Source organism: Photinus pyralis, unplaced genomic scaffold (genome assembly GCF_008802855.1).
Source record: "Photinus pyralis isolate 1611_PpyrPB1 unplaced genomic scaffold, Ppyr1.3 Ppyr1.4_LG1, whole genome shotgun sequence".
NCBI classification, from domain to species: domain Eukaryota; kingdom Metazoa; phylum Arthropoda; class Insecta; order Coleoptera; family Lampyridae; genus Photinus; species Photinus pyralis.
In genome coordinates this window covers 18,290,885-18,307,873 of record NW_022170249.1, presented here as the reverse complement: position 1 = coordinate 18,307,873, position 16,989 = coordinate 18,290,885, and the positions used below count along the sequence as shown (strand labels likewise).

Sequence of the window (16,989 nt, the reverse complement as noted above, 5' to 3'; positions counted from 1 at the left end):
TACTCAATGTCCTCGGTCGCTGTTCAGCATTCGAAAAAATAAAATGAAAATTTTTTTTAAAAGTTCTTCGAATTTCGCGTAAATAAAGTCTGGTAAAGATAAGAGCGGGCCACAGGTGCGCGTTTATCGCTCGCTGGCCAATCGGAGCGCGGCTCTACCGATGTTGCTACTCAAACGATTCAGTCGGGAACGTTCCGAGTGGCCTGCTGTCTGTTTTCTTCGTGCGTGATCTTAAAAATTCAAAAGCTGTTCGCTGAACGTATACCTAGGGATAGTGTGATTTTTTAATATACACGTCAACATATTGCCGTTAAGGTTTTCTAATTAAACGCATTTTGTCCCAGAAATCGCATACATGATCGGGAACGGGAACATTTTAATATCTTCCGTTAATTAATGAAGCTATTCAAAAATGGCCCTCTTATCTATTCCATATTTCTTGCCGTCTCCACCCCAGGCAAAGTTAGCATTTCGTATTTTCTGCACCCTAGATGAATTCGTTTAATTGATTTTTACGTACAATTCTTCAATTATTAGCGTAACCCCAACACCCCAAAAAAAGCGATTTCTTATATTGATATCGATAAAGGATAATGACATCACGACATGATTTGTTTACCTACGTTTTTTGTAACGGTTTATTCTTGCGATTAATATGAATTTTCACATAGATCAGTAATTGGATTTTGCATTGATTTCAATGCAACTGATATCGCGAAGTCGCGATATAGCGGATGAGATACCACTGTATGTGGCAACACGGGTTCCTTTGGCTTCAACGCCATCAACAGCAGTTGCAGCTTTCAATTCGAGTGCGCCCTAAAGAAAGTGCCTTTATTGTGTTTTGTGAAATTAAATGCATTTTACGAAAATGCGTAATGCAGGGGTTAGTTTACAAGTGGATTTTGCATTGATTTCAATGCAACTGATATCGCGATATAGCGGATGAGGTACCACTGTATTTGGCAACACGGGTTCCTTTCGTTTCAACGCCATCAACGGCAGTTGCAGCTTTCAATTCGAGTGCGTCCCAAAGAGTGCCATTTTATTGTGTTTTGTGAAATTAAATTCATTTTATGAAGAGGCGTAATGCAGAGGTGAGTTTACAAGTTGTGATGAATTGTACCTATAGCTGTAATTCGCTGTAACGTTTACCGAAAATTCAATATTACTAATTGACGAATGGTTCATAAAATGGCGCCCAACGATGAGTGTTCAAAAAATCAAGCTTGCAGAATTTTTTCCACTTACATTCGAATTTTAAGGCAGTAGCTAACTTTTTACAGGGTAGTGGAGGGTGGCAACAAGGGACGTGCTGCACTGAATTTTATAAATTAAGTGGATGATCCATTAAACGCATTAGATTGTTTATTATTATAGAGCGGCTCCTCCAGTCATGAGTCATGGCCAAATCAGGCATCTTTGAGACGCTTTTTGTTTCCTTGCTCTGCGTCTGAAATTCAGAAAAACAATCGTCCCCTGTTCTTTCGCATAACGCAAAGAAAAATGTCCGTCCATCCTTTTATATTATTAATAATTTAATTCAAACAAATTTAAAGCATTTTCTTTTACTTTTCAGTTATTGGTGATGCAGACTAATAGGAGGCGTATCACTCCCACAACCCACATGCTTATTGTTCAGCTATCTGCAAGATTCTTCATTGTCCAGGCCGAGTTGTTGAAGCTAAAGGGTAAGTTTTTCCTTTAGCGATCCAAAAGCAATTTCGACTGACTCCATCAGATCTTTATTCTGCCTAGGTTTGTGCCAAACTCCCCTTCGGCTCGCTCGGCATATTTGGCTTCAAAGCTGCCGCTTTTATACGTTCAATTTTAATCCTGGGTCGATCTTATTTTCGAATTTCGATCGATCTGAATCTTTATAACCCGTGCCGAGCGAGCCGAAAGCGTGTTCGGCACAAGCCTAGGTCTGAAGGGGTACTTGTGCGAAATTGTTCAATTATTTGCGTAACCCCACCCCACCCTCCAAAAAAAGCGACTTCTTATTCCTAGCGATAAGGGATGATGACGTCACGACATGATTTGCTTAAGTTTTTTCTAACAGTTTGAGCTTGCGATCGAAGTGAATTTTCACACAGATCAGCATTGCTTTCAAGAGAGCAAGGGCACGTGCTGCCCTGAATTCTATAAATTAAGTGGCTGATCCATAAAACGCATTAGATTGTAGCCTGGAGGGCTCCCTCAAATTGCATGAACGCAACCAGAAGTTGCCTTGTGAGAGGCTATTTATCACATGTTGCGCCTCTTGGTTGTCTATGAACGCAGGGACGGGCTGGAGTGGGGCAATAGGGAAGAAATCCAGCCGGACCCTTCGCTCGTAAACTCACTTTTTTCACATGAAATACAGTCATAGCAAAGAGTAATACTCTTTGGTCATAGCCAATAACCAGGAAAGAACTGGGTCTTTGGGACGTTTGCTCCCCACTTGAAAGAGCCCTCAGTTGAAATTTAGAAAAATAATCGTCTCTTATTTTTACGCATAACACAAAGAAAATTGTTTCTGTCCGTCCATCTCTTCCTCCACATTATTGATTGAATTGAAAACAATTTTATGCATTTTTTTACTTTTCAGTTATTGGCGAAGCAGACTAAGGGGCGTTTCATCCCCACATTTCATACATGCTCATTGTGCAAGTTTCATTTCTGCCCAGGCCGTGTTGAAGAAATTAAGAAGTAAGTGTTTTTTTTTTTATTATTATGTGCTATTGTTTGCGTTTTGTCCGTCCGTCCGTCCGGACCCACTTCTACCGTTTTGAACTAGGTACTTCTAGATGGTCCTAGAATCCTGGAATTTTTTGCAGTAGGTAGCTTATACCTTGAAGGTGTGCCAGACGGCCATCAAGTTTCGCTATCTAAAAGGGCCCCCCCCCCCACGAATTATTTCCTGAGAAGCTGTTTATGAAAGTAAAACGTGCATAGCTTTTACATACGACAACCAATTGGTCTTAGATTTTACATACGCATTGCTTTAGTGGTGCTAAGTTAAACTTTAGGAAATGGGGGGGGGGGCACGTGTTCTACCCTTCACGGTATTCTAATGAAAGGTCTCGTCTAAATAAATTGGTTTGTACAAACTATAACTTTCCCGTGCGACTTTTTCGAAATCAGGGAGCGAGGGGGGGGGTTAAAAATTAATTTTCTCTCATTGTACTCTTTCTGTCCTCTTACCAAAGTACGGTGTGGAGGGGGGGGGGGATGAAGCGAAAAAAAGGTAAAGTACCCTTTTCTTAAATACCGCGTCTGTGAGAACTTCAAAATTTTCCTTTAAATGTTACTCAAAATTTTAATGCAATTTTTTTTGTTTTTCAGTCGTTAGCGACGACCCCCGTGATGGCACATTCAGCTACCGCCGGTTCAGTCAATGGCATGTTCTGGGCGAGACCGAATCAATAATTAAGGCTATAGGGTAAGTGCTAAATTTTTTTTTTATTGAAGTATCATTGCGAAATGTACCTACAATTGGCGACACCTACCCTCCTTTTATTTTACTTTTTATCTCGCTTTCTAATTAATATGACTTTTTCACTTTTTAACAAATTTGTTTTTTGGTTTCAGATTCCAGAAGGGCAGCCTTATTAAGGTAGGATTTTTCCATTTTTTGCATGTTGTATATTATGTGGGGGGAAAGTGAATAGTGCAGTGACCGCGAAAAAAGGATCACCATTAACAACTTTTAGCCGATCTTCCCATGTAATAAGTGAGTGGTGGCCATACCCTCTCAGCCTGTCATCTTGGCGATGAAAAAGGCTGCAAGTTGTCTCTTTCGTGGAGGAAATCACTTACTTCATATTAATCAGTGACTATGAATTCATAGCCACGTCATTTTAATGAAGTAAACAGATCTTCTCTGCGAATGAGTCAAGAAGCATTGGAGCCATTTTTTTCATTTTCAAGTTGGCTGTTTTTCGGGATGTATACCTCATTTATTATCAGAGGAAGATCAGCTTAACAGATTAAAAAAAAAGGTGAGTCACTTAGATCACCAAAGGCTGCGCTTAAGTTTAAAATTGAGCACTGTTGTTTCATGTGATGGAATTTCGACTCAAATGGTGACTAGGAAATGGCGTCGTGCCCCCCACATGCCAGTTTTTCAGTTAACTGTAAGATTCTTCTTTGTCCACGCCGAGTTGATGAAGCTAAAGGGTAAGTTTTTTCTTTTTAATTAACGGGTTTTTGAAGTTTAATAGTAGAACTGTATTAATACCCAGCGATCTAAAAGCAATTTAAATTGACGCTATCAGAGCTTTATTCTGCCTAGGTTTGTGCCAAACTCCCCTTCGGCTCGCTAGGCACTGCCTTCAAAGCTACCGCTTTTACGTGAAAATGCGTAATCCTAGGTCGAACTTATTTTCGATCGATCTGAATCTTTATAACCCGAGCCGAAGGCGTGTTCGGCATAAACATATGCAGAGTAAAAGTCTGGGGTAAGTCAACTTGTGCGGAAAATGCCCTCTGGAGCATTTAAGCATTAATACACATCTGTTATTGAGCGTCTAAAAAAGTCAAGGAATTGACTTACCTCATCAAGCCTTTACTCTGTCTAGGCTTTACGGTACCTATACTGAGGTTTTAACTTGACCACTTTTGTTTCATGTGATGGAATCTAGACTGAAGTGGTGACTAAGAAACGACGTCCCTCCTCCCAGATACCCGTTTTTCTGCTGCCTGCAAGATTCATCTTTGTTCAGACAGAGTTGATGAAGCTAAACCGTAAGTAAAATTTAATGCCCTTTCCCTACAATCATTATTATATCACTATGAATCGTATATAAATGTCTTTGTGGGGGTATTCCATACTCCCCAGACCCCCCCGGTATTGGAAAAACCAAAACCCTCTCCCCGACGTGACTCTCATTCCAGTTTTCGATAAAACGCCATAGAAACGGCGGGGGGGGGGGGGGTATAGAATACCGCCCAGTAAAAGGAAAATTTAATCACTCTGAGAGGTTCTGCTATGTACGCTGCCTCTGCGCCATCCGGAGAGCACGAACGTTGAATACGATTTTGCATCTTGTTTTTAATGGCGATCTCACGAAAGCGTCGCTTCACAAATATTTGTTGGTTGTTATACTTTTGTATTATTTAATGCAGATAGTAATTTTTGCATTTCTTTATAATGTATTTTGTGTTTTGTATAAAGCATTTTATTTTTTACCACCCGCGCGTTAATAAGGGAGGTGTTGCATCAGGGTAAAAAATGACCCCTCACCTTGTTTTACGAAAATACACGTTTTGAAGCACCAGGAATCCTAATCGGACAAAATACCAATGATGTCGGTCTGTCTGTACTCTCATTTCTGACTAAACGGCTTAACCGATTGGAACTAAATTTGGTAGACACATTAGTTAGACCTAAAAGAACGTAGAACGCACATGCGCAAGTGTGTGAGTGGCATCTGTGTTAGCCACAGAAATTTTTTTGCGGTTTTTAATCTTTGTTTTTGAAATTGACTTGATTTAACCTTAATGCTGAATTACGTATTTTATACCGTTAACCTCTTGTTAGAAATCGTTACGTCTTTGTTGTAATGTTTACTTAATTTATGTTTGTGTTTTGATTACGTGGTCCTGACCAGAATTAATATTCATATAAATTTTGATCATTCTTATAAACATGCGGAAATGATCGAATTATTTGATGTCTGTATGCGTAATGACTTATTGTTTATAAACTAAGATTTTCCCTGTGAAGGGGTACAGGGGTGGTAAGAAACTGTAACCAAATGAGTTATTACGACATTCATTGCTGAGACTAGCAACTATAGGCTGGGAAATCCCGAACGAGGGCCCATACTTTGTTAATATTGTTGTTATAATTTTGTTACACATTCATCATTACAAACAATTAATTTTGCCACTCAATTAATTTGTTGGCTGATTTTTTTCTTGGTAAGTTCTTTTTTTCCCGGCCTATTTCTGTTTTTAGTCGGTGAACTACCTTTTCCAAAGTTTAGTTTTGCAATGTAAATTACTTCGATTAAATTTCCGAATGTTCACAATCTTCATAATAATAACAATCATTGTTAAACAAAGTTTGCACAATTTCAATGTTTTATTTGACGTTCTTTCTACACTGTACTTCAAGTTATAGTGTTGATTACAACTACGCCACTTTTATTATTTTTTTATTATTCTAACTCAATGGTATGCACACTAAACAGGCCCTGGTTCCTAGGTGTGAGTGGTCCCCGTAGGGACGACCCCTAGGCAGAATCCTTTTTGTGTGAACATTATGCAGAAAAACAAATGGACATATGTCTATGGTTTCACCTGCATTAATGATCACTATTCTATGTTCTGTCGTATAGTGTCAAGTGACATTTGAATTTTGTAGCGCGCGCAATTGGAATACTTTAAAAATGTTTCACGATCATAATTGGTAACGACCTTGAGTTTTCATCCTGTGATTAACCTCTTCAGATTATTTTGAAAATGTTCTCAAAACATCTGACAAAAACCTTGAAAAATGTGCCATATTCCATGAGGAAACCATCATATTCAACTGCGAAAGAGTCGTAAGGACCTAATGAACAATTGTTTATAATTTTTCAACACTAAATTTATAAGGATACCGAAGTATGATGTTGTAGTGGTCGGTGGTGGCATAGTTGGTGTCGCATCCGCCCGAGAATGTTTATGCCGACACCCACACTTAAAGATGGCAATCGTAGAGAAGGAGTCGAAGCTTGCGATGCATCAGAGCGGTCACAACAGCGGTGTCATACACGCTGGGATTTATTACAAACCCGGGTCATTAAAAGCCAAATTGTGCGTCGAAGGACTACAGTTAACGTATAGTTATTGCGACGAAAGAAAGATTCCGTACAAAAAAGTCGGTAAACTCATTGTGGCCACCAATGAAGGTGAACTATCCAATTTACTAGATCTGTACGAGCGTGGCCAGAAGAATAATGTAAAAGATTTAGAGATAATTGATGGCGATAAGATAAAGACATATGAGCCAAAATGTACAGGTATTAAAGCACTATGGTCACCTCACACAGGAATTATAGACTTTATAGTCGTTTGCAACAGTTACGCTAAGGACTTCCAAAGTGTGGGAGGTGACATTTTTTATAACTTTCACGTATGAATTACACGAGCACTTGGTTAAGTGTAATTAATCTGTTTAGGTTAATGGTTTTAGCGAAGCACCCGATGCCGACTATCCTGTATGTATTGAAACCAAGAGTGGCGAAACATTACAGGCGAAATACGTGCTAACGTGCGGTGGTTTGTACTCTGATATCTTAGCGGAGTTATCGGGTTGTTCGAGAGATCCACGAATTGTACCTTTTCGTGGAGAGTACCTACTTCTAACACCAGAAAAACAATCGATCATCAAGGGAAATATTTATCCGGTACCGGACCCGAGATTTCCCTTTTTAGGTGTTCATTTCACTCCCCGAATGGACGGTAGTGTGTGGCTCGGACCTAATGCAGTTCTCGCGTTTAAACGCGAAGGATATACGTTAGTACTACAATTACTATTACATCGTTTATCCGAAAATTTTAGTTGGTTCGATATTAACCTTTCGGAATTATGGGATGCACTTCAGTATTCTGGTTTTCGTAAATTGGCAAGTAAATTTGTAATGGCGGGCACCGAAGAGATGATCAAGTCTATTTTTACATCGTTGAGAGTTAAGGATTTACAAAAGTTCGTACCGGATCTTGCCGCAAGCGATATTACCAGAGGCCCGACGGGTGTTCGTGCCCAGGCCTTGGATAAAGATGGAAACTTAGTCGATGACTTTGTTTTTGATATGGGCGACAGCAAATTAGGGAAGAGAATTTTGCATTGCAGAAATGCACCGTCTCCGGGAGCAACAAGCTCACAGGCTATAGCAAAAATGATAGCAGACAAATTGGAGGAACAGTTTAAATTGTCGTAAACTGACTCTGAGATACCCTTTACTGGAATTGAAATAGGCAACACACAATACACCATCTTCATCGGAATGTGGCCACAGCCAGAGTGCCTTCCACACTAAATTATCCTCTGGTGGTTGGTGTCTAGTCCTAATTACTTTTCTATGGTTTTTAGGGTTATTCTTTAAAAGCACTGCAATTGTATTATAAAAATTCTAAAATTTACTTCTTCAATATTTTTGCATTTTGATATTTATTTTAAAAATTAAAAACGTAAATGACGCGAGGTTCTATTAACGCAATAAGAGGGGGTAACATGTGCAATGCACAAAATATAATAATAATATTAATAATAAATTGTTAAAGTCGTTTGTAAGCTGATTATATGATGCCTATTGTTTGACCAGGCTCCTTTAGAATAGTAACAATTTCATTGGGTTTTCCCTGTCCTTATCCCTAATCCAGTAATTCTAGGTAAAGCATTGCAATACTGCCAAACAGCACTGATTTACCCAAAATTTTGAATTAAGGTTCTAGTTACTCTTTACTGCAAATCTCTCACACACTCTTCAACCCTCTTTAACTGACCCCATACGCGTATTTTGAAATCGGCAATGTTTTTGACTCATTTTGATTACAAATTTTACAACTTTGAACGTAATTCACATTGCAAGATATTAACATGTACTTTCCAGGAAGTATGATGTGCTGGCTCTAGAATTCTCTAGAAGCTTATGATTAAATATTGTTTAATAGAAGTTCCAATATTGATACCAAAGTGATAAATAGTAAAATTCACGTGTTATAAATTTGAGTACATAGTACAAGCAATAAAGTGATAAATAATAATAACCGTTATAAATTAATCTATTTAATGGCAAAGTTTACACACCGACTTTTTTTAACATACGTAAAATAGTCATTTTTATCGTTAATAATAATCAGTAACCACCATAGTGATACATATCATAATGGCTATGGTAACCACTAATGTTAAATCTAAGAAAGAATGATGAAATATTATTGATTTGCCTGAACAGTTGAATTTAGGTTCTACTTACTCACTAAAGCTACACTTTAACTCAGGGCTGTATGCTTAGTGCATAGAGAATCCCTATTAAATTTCTTTTTGATGTTAAAAAATTCACTTTCTTTCTTCTCTTTTCTCCTCTTGTTTTTTCCTGTAGATATCTTAAAAAGAAATTTTTTTTGTTTTACTCATGTAGTGAATGCTCATGTATATCATTTTGTATGGGAATAAAGTCAATTATTATTATTATTTCAAACAGTTGGTGGAGAGAACTACCCCTGTTTGCAAATAATTATAAAATTTTAGATTCAAACTTCGAAATCTTCTTTATATAAATTAAATATCAATTTGTAACCAGGTTTCTCACAAGACTTAATTACCAGGGAATAAAAGAACCGCCCCTGCTCCTGTAGAAAACACGCTCTACCAACCTCAGGAGGTTGAGGATAAATTTCTCTTAAGCGCCCAAACCGGAACTTGAATTCTACTACGGAAATACCTCGGGACATCTTCACATTCTTGGGTAGAAAATGAGCCAAAGCGTATTCCGCTGGTGATTCAAACAAATCATTAGATTGTGACAAACTTGGGGTAGTTCACGCACAATCGGCGATTATTCTGTTAAAGGCTAGAAACAGAAGATAAAACGTAGCGGCGAAGATGCAAAAGAAATAAGATTCAAATTATTGGTAGTGCGTTTTTTATTTATCGAAACGTCAATGTGGAGTAGGGAGTAACCGGAATTCCCATTTCATACACGTATAGCTACGATAATTTAACCCCAATTAAACTGTTTAATTAGCTCAAACGGACGGGTTTTTTTGTAAATTATTTAAATGTCAATCCTTCATTATACTTATCCAATTAGTCGGAATGAAATCTTCAAATTCAGTATTGCAATTACTACCTGCATTGCTAATAATTGGAATTCGCAGGTCAAACGGCGAGATCATCGATATCACCTGGTATCTATGAAGCTTTATAACCTTATCTCTTATTCTCTGTACGAAACAAAAAAAGTAAAGCCGCTATTATTATTATCGTTCCAATGTTCGCTCTAAATTTACCATAGAAAACAAAACCTGTTAATAATGTCTGAAATTCTAAAATATTAATTTGCTCTCTTTTCTGGTAAGATAGCTTTCGGTGGCTGTAATTGGCTGATATTCCTACAGAAACGATCGCAAAACTGATAAATTCGCAACTTAACTTACATGGGTTATCGGCAGTAAAACAAACAATTAAACAATATGAAAACCCACAAAAAAGGAGACGCGAGGAGTGTCTTTTAGAGCAAATCAGTAAATTCAGAAACGACTTAGCAACGGAGCGCCAAACTTAAAATTCTTTAGATAGGTACCGGGTGTTCAGCAAAGCTGGTCGACTTTACAAATATACGGTGTGGTCATAATTTCGAGTACGAAACTCAAGGACAACACCTAAACGTCTCTTCCGGAGTAATGTGCCATAAATTCTGCGAAAGTAGACTGTGGTGGTTTCGCTTAAATCACATTCGCTGCTTTCTGTTCGTCGGGCTCGTTCCGTCCCGCTTATGGACCTAAGCGATTTATGCCAACTATGACTGGTTTTCCTCTTGATAGTAATTTCGGAAATAGCCCGCGCCTCTTCTGGAGACATTACATCCAACCCAAATTTCGAGTTGCTTGGGCCTTCAAGTCGTACTGCCGCTAGCTAACTGGATATTATTGCGATCTTTGTCATGGATGGCCCCAAGTCGATGTTATAACTGAACGCGAAACACAATTCGATTTGCGTATATAGCCAACAACATTCTCTCTAGAATGTTCTCGAGTGCTCAAGGACGCTTTAGAATGTTCTTGAACAAACATATGTCATATTTCTAGGAAAGATTACGTCATATCAGCTTTCGTCCTTTATCGAAAATGATTAATCTTACATGGCGCCCGGCATTTCTGGAATATTCGCTACAATATCTTACAAGGCACGTATACATTCCATAGTATATTTAATAGATGGTCAAATGTACCTTTTTGAATATTCCTGGTATATTGCAGAAATATACAATATTATCTGGGTGGGGGTTGTAATTTTGGTTGTATGACGTATATCTTCGTGTTCTTGTTTAGTTTTGTTTGTGGTACTTCAGATATTTTTATTTCTCTGTTTAATTTGTCCACATGCGACCCTTTAAATGCAGATCAAAATATAGACCTTCGATTCGAAGATTACAATTTTTCTAAAAAAACTAATTGTCAAACACTTCTGTTTCTTTGATTGGTATTTTGGTCACAATCCGTTTTTGAATAGGGCTGTAATTTTTGGGGTAGGTACTCCAAATATTTTTGTTTCCTTGTTTGATATTAATTACAGAGACTAATTGTAATTTGTATGTAGAGTTTGGTAGATCCTTGTTTCTTATTTTGTCAAGGAACCATAATTTCTAGAGATGGCATGTTCTAGGTGGGACCGAACCTCACCTATATCCACTGGCCACATTGACTGTTTGTGCCTAATTATTACTTTCAATTTGAATTTAATGCAAAAGTGCAATGTTGGAATAATAATTTTATTTGCAATGAATTATTATTTCGCAAGTAAATTGCGTTCCTTAATCCGACCCATGTGGCGCAGTGGATTTAGGGCCCTTGGTTCGAGCATGGATATTTGAACTATGTAGTCGTAGTCTCTTTATTGTAATGATCAGGAGCTAAAGGTTTGCTGGATCGGCTGCCTATATACAGAAATTATTTTTAATTCTGATATAAGAGGTTGTAAGAAACCCACATCTCAAAGTTAATTTTTAGGGCTGTAACCATAATATTAAAATTTACACATAATACAAATGGCAACTCTCCCAAGAGACATTTATTACAACTAGCGTTTACATGTGTAAATGGCATGCGAACAATTTTACATGTATGAGCGTGTAAATATTGTAATATATACATATAAAATTATAAAGTATTTAGTTACTTCAGGTGACTTAACAATAAGGCTTAGTCAATATACTTTAAGTTTCCAATATATACAATATGCCTAAATGTGGTGCATTGGTAAATTGTGAAATATAAAATGAGAAGATTTTTCTACACTAAAACATATTACATCGTTTCCATGGTGCATTTTAAGAGGCAGCTGCTATTGATCTGATTACAATAGTGACCACAGGCATCTTAGCTATAGTGTAGAAAAAATTGGACAATTGTTTTATAGTTTAAAACTTCCCTCCATGAATATAACAGTAGATAAAAATTTTGTGTTAAATTCCAATTGTTTACTGAAACTACATTAACAATTAAACCTAAGTAATCGTTTGCTACCGATCGTACTGTAGAGACACTCCAGATTTTGAAATGACTAGGTTTCTTTCCTTAAAATCTAATTTGGCCATCATGTGGAATGCCATGTTGGACAGTACAACCATATATTCAAAAAATGCAAACAACGAATACACTAAAAGAGATTTTGTTAAGAACGCATCTTGGTTGTGGTAGAAACTTACCATAGTTTTCGCACCACATATTATGCCTAATAAAAAAGTATGTGGCGGTTACAATACATGATATGTTAAACAGCACCAATCTTTTTTTCCATTTTAAACTCTTAGTCTCTGCAATGTTTCGTTGGTGTCGTCTGCAACGCTTGTTCAACAGCCAGGCAAGCAGCATGTATAATTCGGACGCAACAATAAATGTTATAAATGACACTTTGTGAACAGCTGTAATTGCATGTTACTACGCGTTAACTTCAACAACACACAACTTACGATAATTGTCGGACGACGTCCAAAATGATAATATAATTAGAGCAAAGTTTTCAATAATATTAAACAGGCACGCCACCACGCTCATACTTAACGCCCACGGGTATAGTACTTCTTTATGATATTGCAAATATGCCGCAGCTACGCAAAAACGTGGTAGAGCATGTAGGGCAACGGCAAATTGCCAAATTTCACGTTGCGGTGAAAAGTTTCCGATTGCGGATGATATCGAAGGCAGTACATTATACACGTGACAATGAGAGGAAGTTGCACTTTCAAAATTGTACAGGACCGAATAAAAAACACAAAAGATAAAGGCAACAAAGGGAAGACCAACAGTCACCCATGCTATTTTGTCAAAGGGGACGTTAACGAATGTTGTTGTCTCATATTCTTCATACAATAATTTGTATCTCGCTTCAGAGGCCATTATTTTCTTCAAAGTGAGGGTGAGCTCATAATTCCTCAGATTATTTCCAAACAAAACTGAAAAGGCAGTGCCAACGAATTTGGTTTGGTTGGCAGAACTGTTGTCCCTTATTTGGCAGAATTGGTTTTTTTGACGGCCGGGACCTGTGATTTTCTTCTGTGATTTGTGGGTTACCCTGTCCCTGACTTTACCACCAAATAAACCGTGCAAATTTCATTTTCGGCCCATTTTAACATCGTCTAAAGAATACACAAGCACAATGGCAAAGCTAGCGGCTAAGCTACCGGAATTGAGCAAAAGTACGTAATAATAATTGGTAGAGGTTATATAACCAAGTTACTATTTCAGTGGCCATCGAATATGCGAAACCCAGAATCGCGTTGTTTGTAAAATACGCTAAAGTAGAACTAGTACCTCCTACGCCGGCCGAAATTCCGCAAATACGCTCCGGTATTGGTAAAATTATTTCCGGAGCGAAATCGGGTGCGTGGAGGCAGACCCCCGTCAAGGAAGCATGGTTAAATACGTTGGTCACCGTTGAAGTTTTATGTTGGTTTTTCGTTGGCGAATGTATTGGAAAACGTCACATTGTAGGTTACAAAGTGTAAAAAATTTGCGTAAATTGTAGATAAATTGGTTGTCAATCATGTAATGTTAGCTCCTATCATCGGAGGAATATAAATAAAACCCTATGGAAACAAAAGAATTTTGCTCTGCTACCATGATTCATCGGTAACAAATAGGTCCGAAATATTGGATGCAAAACGAAAAAGTTATTTGACAAACCAATTTTTGTGTATTATTATTATTCGCTTATAAGGTCTGCACTTGTCTTCGAGGGGCCTGTTAGTAGCAGGGCCGGACTGGGTGGGTAAAGGCCCCGGGCGCTCCATGACCAAAAGGCCCCCCCGAAAAAGAAGACAAGGGATTTGCAGGTTTTTTTAATTGTATTTCAAACAACTTGCTGAATAGTATTGAACATTAAATTAAAGGAAAAGGCGCTGTAATTGCAGTGACGTATTGGTAAATTTATCAATTAATTTAGCAAGCGAGCGAGCCCAGTTGACACGCTACTCCACATGGCGGAGTCTCGGGTTAGCTGGGAATTAGCACTTTAGCAGGGCCTCGCGACGGAGGCTCCGCTTCGCGGTTCCACGAGGGCCCCCGCTAGCGCGGGGCCCCGGCCGCTCGGGCGGCCTGGGCCAGTCCGGCCCTGGTTAGTAGTACATTATATACCAAGGTAGAGAAGTTTAGTCTTATTGCCTGAGCATCAAGATTAGGGATGTAATGTGCGAAGGCAATAATAGACTTCTCTACCATGGTATATATACTATCTTTTTCACTACTAGTACTTGAAGTCCTCTAAATTAACATATTATATTGTTAAGAAAGTGAACGGTTGGACAGAATTTTTTGTTTATTAATCTAACATGTCAATCAAGTACTTGGAAGTAAAAATCAAACAGGCCATATTTTGTTGGCATTGTAATTTCCTTAGAATTTTCTCAAAATGTGATCAATTATCCATTTTAGAGAACTTGTCTGAACGTTTATTGAGCGAAATTGCGAGTTGAGATTTCTAAAAGTGACAGCGTGACTGTTCTCATTATTGACTACTAGTATTGAATAAAAACCAAATTTATTTAATGCTACTAATTAATAATGTCTACATTATTAACCACTTTGGACAACTACTGAGACCTACTTTATAATTGAAAAAAAGGTTAATAATCATGTCACAGATGCTATATAGTAGTGAAAAAACCGAGGAAAAAACAGTATTATTTTATTAGGATCTTAAACTTTATCCTGGTGTTGAAACATGATTGGTTATTACCTTTGACACTGCACCAACTATGCAGCCAATCCAGTTTCTTAATACTCAGATTAAGCGCTTTTAACACCTGATTATTTTTGTATGCTACTGGAACTTAGGATGCGAATAACTTCGAACAAATATGGAATTGTGGGAGCTTAGTATAGGCGCAACTAGAGTTCTACTTTGGAGGGGGGGGGGGGCTACAGCCCGGTGTACATTATAAAGCCCATTCCACTAAACCATCCAATTTTTATATCTTTTCTTTAGCATTCCCATTCTACCAAGTTGAAAATTTGAATTCTGAGGATCACATTCACTTTATTAATGACATTACGAAATGTTAATTTATGAAAAATTTATTTATTATTATTATTTTGCGGTGTCTGTCTGTTTGTCAGTCCGTTAGCACGATATCTCGTAAACAAATGGACCGATTACGATGAAATTTTGCAGGTGCATTCTTTTTCGTATTTGTAGATCGGAGTTCGTGAATTGGCAATGTAGGCCAAAAAATAAAGAAGGCCCTTTTGACATCTTCGTTAGTTATGAACCGAATTGCATGAAATTCATTATGCGCATGGATTTAGCCATATAAAATGCAATTCCAAAAGTTAAGCCTAATCGATCAGAATTCACAGTTCCCTCTTCGCATTGCATCTCTACCATTTATAAACCGAATTGCTAACTTTCTTATTTATGAAGGTATTTAAATGAAATTTGATACATAACCACTTGGAATGAAAGCAAATTTAACACCAGTTTCAAAATTTGGTTTTCCATATGCTATAGCCATACCCAGGAGCTCGTTTTCTATATTTTTTTACACGTTTCTTATTATAAAAAAATACAAGAAGTAAATTTTATTGATGTTACTGCAGGCGTAAAGGTAGTTTCCTAGTTTTTTTTTTATTAACAATTTCTTCGGAATCGATGGAAACATCTCTTTCTATATATCAAAGAGAAATATTAGAGAAACGATCTTGAGCCATTGTTCTTCTTAACCAGCTCATAAATTTCACATAGCCGAAAATGACCTTTCACAGGTTGCTCAAGAAACTATGGCAATATGATTGCAGCTTGAGAGATGACTCACTAGTTCACCGACCGACCGACGCCGACGCCTACAATCTTCCGCTCGGGGAACAAGCGAGTTCAACAATAAAGGTTTTTAGGGCAAATGTGTAAAGCTTCTTAAGAATTATGATTTGTCGCATGGCTTGGGGGAGGGGGGGCTGATTTCGGTTTTGGGGGGGCTTATCCCCCCCCCCAGTGGCGCCTATGGGGAGCAGCGGTATCTTGTAGTATCTTTATTCTCTCAAGAAATCTGTGCCTTGACGGGCCTTTAGTATTCGCAGGCTTATCTCTTGACCAGCGATCTGCCTCTAATATTCTTCTTTTAGAATGATTTTCATTTGATCTTCCTGAACCCCCCCAAGTGTAAAATACAATTCTAACATTTATTATGTTTCTTTAGTAGATTATATTTAACTCATCAGCCTATATTTATGGTACATTCTCCTCTTAATAGGATATCATTGGACCCAAGACTAGAATTTGCGTATAGAATCTTACGTTACCATTGTTTATAAACAAGGAACATGCGTTATGTTATCCGCTGTGATCATAAAAGGAGTTTTTCCTCAGAGGATAAAAAATTCGAAAGTGTATCAAATCGCAGTGTAAAAGTTTTTCTGGAGTTACGTCCTTAGACCATATAGTACATGGACTGCTAATTGTCACTAAAATATGGTCAAGGACATCGTCTGGGTATGTGAGTTTCAGGGTAAACGAGTCTGTCCGAAGTTGTCCGATTAGGCACGATGTCAACCTATAAATTAACAAACGTCAATTAATTTATCGTCTATATATGCCAAAAAAAGCAAACGTATTTTTATTTGTGGACGTATAGAAGATAATCGAGAGTATTTAAAGCTTCCCGTACTACGCGATTACTATAAAAGCTACTCTTTACACGATCCGAGTGGTATTTAGGTACACGACTTTAGTTTACCCTGAGATTCACATACCCACGACTGCAGTGCCCTCTATCCGTGACCACCCATTTTGTATTGAAA

General features: G+C 37.8%; 3 protein-coding genes across 3 annotated transcripts; 2 read left to right on the top strand and 1 right to left on the bottom strand.

The window, feature by feature from the left end:
* The first annotated feature begins 6,363 nt into the window (after nucleotides 1–6,363).
* LOC116175866 (L-2-hydroxyglutarate dehydrogenase, mitochondrial-like) lies at nucleotides 6,364–8,309 on the top strand. Its single transcript, XM_031494216.1, has 4 exons — nucleotides 6,364–6,533; nucleotides 6,586–7,105; nucleotides 7,152–7,489; nucleotides 7,535–8,309. Exons 1-4 carry the CDS (start codon nucleotides 6,451–6,453, stop codon nucleotides 7,911–7,913), a joined length of 1,320 nt encoding a protein of 439 aa, XP_031350076.1. The 5' UTR covers nucleotides 6,364–6,450; the 3' UTR covers nucleotides 7,914–8,309.
* Nucleotides 8,310–11,749: 3,440 nt separating this feature from the next.
* On the bottom strand, nucleotides 11,750–13,121 carry LOC116175900 (post-GPI attachment to proteins factor 2). Its single transcript, XM_031494267.1, has 3 exons — nucleotides 12,669–13,121; nucleotides 12,405–12,620; nucleotides 11,750–12,355 (listed from the first exon to the last, which is right to left on the bottom strand). Exons 1-3 carry the CDS (start codon nucleotides 13,093–13,095, stop codon nucleotides 12,219–12,221), a joined length of 780 nt encoding a protein of 259 aa, XP_031350127.1. The 5' UTR covers nucleotides 13,096–13,121; the 3' UTR covers nucleotides 11,750–12,218.
* A 98-nt stretch (nucleotides 13,122–13,219) lies between these two features.
* On the top strand, nucleotides 13,220–13,798 carry LOC116175922 (ATP synthase subunit g, mitochondrial). The gene is made up of 2 exons (XM_031494311.1): nucleotides 13,220–13,394; nucleotides 13,444–13,798. Exons 1-2 carry the CDS (start codon nucleotides 13,355–13,357, stop codon nucleotides 13,701–13,703), a joined length of 300 nt encoding a protein of 99 aa, XP_031350171.1. The 5' UTR covers nucleotides 13,220–13,354; the 3' UTR covers nucleotides 13,704–13,798.
* The last annotated feature ends 3,191 nt before the right edge of the window (nucleotides 13,799–16,989 follow it).